The sequence below is a fragment of the Acanthisitta chloris genome, unplaced genomic scaffold, assembly GCF_000695815.1.
Source record: "Acanthisitta chloris isolate BGI_N310 unplaced genomic scaffold, ASM69581v1 scaffold18054, whole genome shotgun sequence".
Classification (NCBI taxonomy): Eukaryota; Metazoa; Chordata; class Aves; order Passeriformes; family Acanthisittidae; genus Acanthisitta; species Acanthisitta chloris.
The window spans coordinates 49,491-56,612 of NW_008667820.1; the positions used below are offsets into that span (position 1 = coordinate 49,491).

General features: G+C 40.0%; 1 protein-coding gene across 5 annotated transcripts in view; it reads right to left on the reverse strand.

Annotated features, from left to right (window-relative positions):
- Window positions 1-2,371: 2,371 nt before the first annotated feature.
- DYNC1I2 (dynein, cytoplasmic 1, intermediate chain 2) overlaps window positions 2,372-7,122 on the reverse strand; it is a 23,069-nt gene continuing 18,318 nt past the window's right edge. For all 5 annotated transcript variants that reach the window (XM_009072683.1, XM_009072681.1, XM_009072680.1 and 2 more), the window contains 5 exons: window positions 7,054-7,122; window positions 5,916-6,060; window positions 4,944-5,084; window positions 3,837-3,962; window positions 2,372-3,136 (listed from right to left, as the gene is read on the reverse strand). The exon at window positions 7,054-7,122 is cut by the window's right edge and continues 56 nt beyond it. In XM_009072683.1, coding sequence (XP_009070931.1) covers window positions 3,023-3,136; window positions 3,837-3,962; window positions 4,944-5,084; window positions 5,916-6,060; window positions 7,054-7,122 — 595 coding nt within the window. In that variant the 3' untranslated portion in view covers window positions 2,372-3,022. The remainder of the gene's footprint in view (window positions 3,137-3,836; window positions 3,963-4,943; window positions 5,085-5,915; window positions 6,061-7,053) is intronic.

The following is a 7,122-nucleotide window of genomic DNA, read 5'->3' on the forward strand; positions in this document are numbered from 1 at the left end:
CAATTCACTTCTCTGAATTTACAGAAAAGTTGTCCAGTAGGATTTTAATTTTTTTTCCCTTCCACAGATTAAAGATCAGATGCCTCATTAAATGAAGGGAGGGGCCAGGACACAGCCTCTGCACTTCACTGCTGGACACAGCCAAGGCCTGAAAATGCAGCGTGCTGGTTGCTCAGTGTGAGAGAACACAGTCATTACGTGAGCACATGCAATGCTTCATTTTGCAGCACTGCTCTGTGACAAGGAATTCTCTTGAAATACGTGGCAATACTAAATGTGTACAAGATCTTACCTCATTCTTTTTATATGCAAAACTGACTGTTTACACTTACCGGTGAGTGGAAGTAAAAGGACAGGAGAAAAGAAAAGCTAGAATTATTTCCGGCTTAGTATCTGCCAAAACTTTCCCTGGTATAATATTTAAATGCAAAAATGTCAGAGGAAATAGGGGAGTTGAGATTTCTGCAGTCCTAGGGGAAAGGTAGTTACATTGTCCATGCAGGGAACAGAATCTTTACTTTTAGATGTTTCTTAAATACCCTAGAGCACAGTCTATCCCAGCAGTGTAACCTGATTTAAGGTTATTTTTTAGGGGATAGCAGATGAATCAGAGATTTAGTCAGGTTATGAAGAAAAGGCTTCTTAAAGACAGCACTCCCTTCAGCTCCAGCCTCTAGGCTCTATTTTGCTGCTGAATAATCTTTAGTGAGCCAGAGGTTACAATACACTGAACTTGGGAGTTTGATCACTATTGTGCAACATGCATATATATAAAGCCAGGAAGCCTAATGGGGTTATTTGGTTTATTCTGTTTAAGGAATTACTTGTTCTGTCCAGTTCTCCAGACAGAGAGGCTTCCTGGGAACTCTCTCCTGCATCCCTACATTCTACCCTGTGCCTTTCCAAATAGAGACAAGAATGGTGGGTACCCACTGGCATTTAATCTTAGTCACAGCTTGTTGACTCACTTGATCAAGGCCTTAAGAGACTTCACAATGCAAGACAGCATTTTTATTTCTTACAGCTCCCAAAACTGGACAGTTTGGCTCCCAGAACAATCACTTACAGGGTCTAAGCATCACCATTGGTCTCAATGTTGCAGGTGTGAGGTTTACATGTTTACCCTGTACTTAAGTGTTCTGTAAGGGAGGAACACAAGCAGGAATTAATACAAAGTAGTATAAAATTTAATAATTGAGAATTACTGAAACTGCACATGATTTATGCCATATATGTGCAACAGCCTTGGCTACTGGATTTCTGAGGGAAATGTATTATTAAATGGGAAGTAACAATCTCAGTAAAAACACCACCACCAACCACCACCCCCTCCCCCAAAAGCACCAAGAGCAACAGACATTCCGCTCGCTCAGAATTCTTGTGCTAAAGGCTGAAAATCATCACATGATGTGCCTGTTCTTTATATAGTTCACAAGCACCTCAACTGAACTGAGCTGCTCTTGGGAGGCTGAGGAAATGTCTGCAAACCTAACAGCATTGGAAAGGGAGGGACACACACACTTGTGATGACCCAACACCCATGGAAGCCTAAACACACTTCACTTCCAAACCCACTAGAAAAACAAAACCTCCTGAAGACAGAACTGCTGTTGCTACTGTCTGTGCCTCTACAAGCTGCTCAGAACAGAAGTTAAGAGAAGAAGAAAGAGAAAAAAAACCCAAACCCAACCACAAATGTTAAAACATACACAATGAAGAAACAATGAGAACACTTCTGGACATAAAGCCAATATAGAAATTTAAACCTATGTCCTATTTTTAAGCATATAAAACCAGCTCTTCTGACAAAATGATAACTTGCAGCAGATTAAGAACACCAGACACAAATGCAGAGACCCAAGTTAAAGGCATCAATACTGGTTTAGTGCCTAATAAAACTCAGAATATTTATTAAAAAACCAAAACAAACCCAAACAACAGCCTGCACCACCCTCCTCCCCCTCAACCAGCCTGGAGGGAAAACTTTATCATGTCCTAAGAAAGAAAAACAATTAACCTTTAACAGAAATTCCAACCATTCTATTTCAAGCCATTGAGAAGGTCTGTTTCAATAAAAATGTTTTTTAAAACAATGAAAAAATATTTCTTTAACTTAATACAGAGAATTAGTAGCAATTCTGTTGTTAACACAAATCATCATGCTATAGAAATTAAGTTAAAATCTAGTTCCTTATCCTCTGGAAAATAAAAATTTTACCCCAGTAGCATTTTTCCTTCTGGCCAATTGCCATGGTAGGAAGTGGAGGTTGGGGGTAGAAAACAACTCCATGATGTGTAGTCAAACAAAAGGAGCAGCTCCCAGAAACAAACTACTGCAGGGACACAGAGGAAGGTCAGGGCAGCTGACAAGTGCTCATGTAATATTTATTTATGAATCAGTCTCACCTTTTAATGCACCAATTCAAACAAGAACTTGGTATTAAATATGCATTTCATTAATTCAGGTCCAATTATCAAGTAAGTTTGTAACTACAGACAAATTTTATTCACATATATTACCCACTACCAGAGTCTGAGGCTTATCTATAGATAAACAATGAAACTTACTTGGAACATATGCATGCATATCCATGGGCAATTCGAAGAGCTCAATGAAAGAATGTTTCAGAGATTTACTACCTAATGCAGGTTAGTCTGTGTAATATAGGAAGTTTTAGAAACAGAACTTTTACTGTTCAGAAAGATACTGTTTCAGACTGGAGTTTTCAGAAGCCAAGTAGCAAATTTACACCAGGTTAGTGTTTTCAGCAAAAGAAGTTCCTTGCAAAGTCAAAGTTAACTGTATTAAAAGTTACACAAATCCCAGAATGTGCTTGTCATTTATATATAAAAAGTGACAATGCAAGATCTGATTTACAGTGATCTTAATACGTTTCCAAAGTCCACAGTTGAATCCATATACTCCTCTCTTAAGCTATGATTAGAATTGACACATGCTTACACTTTTTGGACTTGCATCAAATCATTCCCAAGTCTACCACTGCTGCCTATGTTTACAGATCTAGGCTGGGATGCGAGTTGCAGCTTCTTCCTCTGCGTCAGCTCTGTTGGCGTTTATCTCTGCCAGCGTCCGCCCGAACCGAGTCCACTCGTCACCGCGAGGAACAGCGATTTGCTGGGGACAGAGACAATCTCATTTAAACCTACTGATAACTACAGCTCAGCTCACTTGGAACAGCAATGCACAGAAGAGGTTCTGCTAGAAAAGCTCACCTTTATTTGGTGTACCTTTTCAAACAGTCTGACCATCAAAAGCTCTAACTAATCAAAGCAGCAGAATTTGCAATTCCTATATCTAAGGATATAATGATCTTATTCTAAGCTTGTGCAATACATGGCCACCTGAGGCTGCCCTCAAGGGGGAATGCTAACGCTGTATCCTCAGCCCATCAATTAGTCATGTACTGCTGCAGAACACACCACTTGCAACAGCAACAGCTTCTCTGTAGGAATGAAACCAAGACTGCTCCACTGCAAAGGGTCTTGTGCAGTGCTTCTCAAGCTATGCTCAGAATTCACTTGTGCCACAGGTACAAAGAAGATAAAATCTCAGCACAGGAAACCACTGACTTTCATCTTATTTCACCAGCATTACAATGTTTTTCCTTTCTGGCTGGGTGACAGCATGCTAAAACCTTATGCTGGAACACCATAAATAAAACACAAAAAGGAAACATAAATTTGAAAATAAAAATTAAACCTAAAAATGATTCCTCTAATGACAGGGGAAAAAAAGTGAAAATCAAGTTGCTAAACAGAAGCCAAAAGAAACAAGTGTTCTGCAATATACTTCTTACAACACACAGTATACGTACCTCTCCCACATCATATATGACTATTTGTCCCTCTGAATCACCCACAGCAATCTCTCTCCCGGAGTGTGTCCATCTCACTCGGTTCAGAGCAGGATTGCCCTCCACAGTGATGCTTGCAGTTGGCACCTGTACCCATTTGAAACATTACTAAAAATGCATCAGGATTCTACAAGCTACAGATTACAGAACACACCTAGTCCCTCTGTGATGCATCTAAACAAGTGTCCAACGCTTCCACCGATGCAAATAGAAGCAGATCAAAGACTCTGCACACTGTATAGTGGTCTTATGCTATCACCAGTGACATGGCCAAAACAACAGCTTCTGTCCCTTGGCCAAAGTACAAACACCCTCTACCAAAAAGCACATCTGCTCTCCTTGTGAGGCAGGAGGCACAGACATGCACTCAGTCAGGCAGCAAGGAGCAGCCCAGGAATCTCACGAAAGATGATGACAGAGGGCAGGGATGAAATCAGCTGTTCTGGCAGATCAAGTCCTGTCCAAAGCCAGAACCAGGTAACTCCAATCTGCAGCCAAAGTCTGGCATATGGACCTAAACACTGCTCTTTCTTCTAAATGTAGTTTTAAGAAGGTGGAATTTTAAGTCTGTCAGGTTTTTCCTCTGACCTACCTCCAACAACTTTTGGAAAAGATTTCTACTATAACGAAGTTCACAAGCCACACCAAAAACCCAAACATTTAATTCTCTAAGTTTAGAAACAAATGTCATTCCCTCCAGTATTACTATGGCAATAGGAACAAGGGTGCTGTGTGTAACAGGTTTGTTCACACTGTTAAGCTATAGGCTGACAAGGCCACAGGGTGGGAGGTCTATAATCACTTTCACAACACGGATCAGTGTACACCACCAGATGTTTTGCACTCTTTCTATAGATAAAACAGTTTAATTACTGCTGTTATTCATTATGAGGAGTGACTTGAGTTACACCCCTGTAATCAAAGAATGCTATCTATTACACAGGACCTACAGAATATTTAAGAACAACAACAAAAAGCCAAACCAAAACACTATAGTAAACTCTTGATATTTTTTAAGTGTACAAATGCATTTCTAGCTACATTTGACTGTTAATCTGATTTCCTCACCTCAGTATCATTGTTGAGATTCCACAGGTCAAGCCTGCCCATCCCATCCACACAGGCAAACAATGCAGGGTGAGTTGGAGACCACATCACATCATAAACATAATCTGAGTTGTCTTCAAAGGAGTACAGAGGCTTGTTATTCTGAAAAAAAGCAAGGATGACAATGCAATACCCAAACCCTGCACTTCAAAATTATAAAGCTAATGGGCAAAGCAAAATACAGAACTTCAAGAGCATTACCAGCAATAACTAAATAGTGATTTGCACTCTGACTTGCTTCAAAAAAATGCCTCTGCAAAATCAGCCAGAAATTACTGCTGTTATTCAAGGGAAGCTTTCCAAAGCACACAGCCACTTTGCTGGCTGCTGCTATAAAACAATCAATAGCAAACCAATATTGTAAGAGATTGTAGATTTAATGCATAAAGGATCTTGTAAATCAAGCCAATGATAATTCAGTGACTGCATTTCAGACTATTACTGGAAGATTTTAACTCTACTTCCCCTGCTTTGCATTCCTCAGGGCACCAGCTAACAAAGAAAGTAGTAATTCTGGCAATGGGAATGACAGATATTTCAATTGTAAGCCTCATGAAGTTTTACTGACATCAGTTTTGGTGCTGTCCCCTACTCCTCCACAAAATTGTAGCAAAACATTTGCTTTATGAATAGATGAAGTAACTGACTTTACAACATGATTTACATGTGATTACATTGTAATCATTGTTGATAGCAAAAGGGTGGAAAGAATGGATCAGAGGTATACAAATGATGTACAAGCTGAAAGCAAAGCTTTATGTTGTTAACTGTAGTTTTGCTCATCAGCTGTCTCCTCGTTGCAGGACTGCAGCTAAGAACTTCAGAGCACCACAGGATTTGACTTCAGGTTACCCAAGCTCCTTAAGTAGCTTACATTATAGCACCACCTTGTGTCAAGGGCTACGAAGAAAACCACTGAACTATCTAAGTTACCTTAGTTGTCCAAAGCTTTACTGTCCAGTCAAAAGAAGAGGTGACAAAAAGATGTGAGAAGTCTACAGGTCCAACTGCTGCATGGCAGTTGATACCTGTGATTGGTCCCTGGTGTCCTTCAAACATCTCACTGATTCCAGCTTTGCTGTTTCAGAATATACAACCAAGGTTAATTTATTTGGAAACCATACAGCTGCAGACAGAGATAGCACTGAAATGCAATTTAAGTATAGCCACAAGAAGATTTTGCTGCTTTAAATGGATGTTACCCCACTGCAAAAGGCTCCTTCACAGCAGTATCACAGAAGACCAGGCTTGAATACAGACCTTAAGTTCAACATCTCTTATCTACTAACCTTAAGTATCAAAATATATCCCAGGGAGAAGAGACTCATTCAGCAGGTACCAGTCCACACATTTAACTACATTGTCCTCCAAGCAATAGCTAAAACTTCCATTCATATAAAGAACAAGACCAGCCCTCAGGAATGAGCATAACACTAGCGCTGACTTAAGCCAAGTTGCATGTATGTTACGGACATGTGGTTCAGACATAAACCAGTAACAATACATCCCCGGGGGCCTCCTATCAGGAGCAATGACAAGAAGGGGGGAACAGATGGGAAGGATGTTACACAAAAGTGATACAATTTTGGGTATTTTGGAACCAAAAAGCTGTGCAGCAAGGGTGATGTGTATTTGAGATGAAACCTGGACACTCAATTGTATTTAAGAAAGCAATTGATAAGATACAGTCAGACAATTTCAAAATAGATTGAACAGCAGGAGAACACTGAGCCGGTTTAAGAGCTGTGCGTGATGTTACTGTACAATTATCTACAGAACTGATACGAAGCTTGGAATGTTCTGCTACAATTCAAATGAATAAAACCACGGTAACCTGTGCTGTCCTCACCAACACAAACAACTTGTAATAGCAATTCCATATTCTTCTGTTTTCAGTGAAGCTCTTACTCAGGAAAAAGCATGTACTGCGATTCATATATACAGCTACTTTGAACTCCTTCAAGGTGAAGGAGTAAATATGCACCATAAATAATTTTATGAGTGTAAAGCATGCAGGGACTCATCCTTTCACTGTTTTTGCCTCCTTTGAATAATCAAAGTTTGTATTCACCTGCCATGGCGGCATGCAGTGTACACTGAGCCTTCTTCACTGCCAACAACAAAGTTGTTGACATCTCCA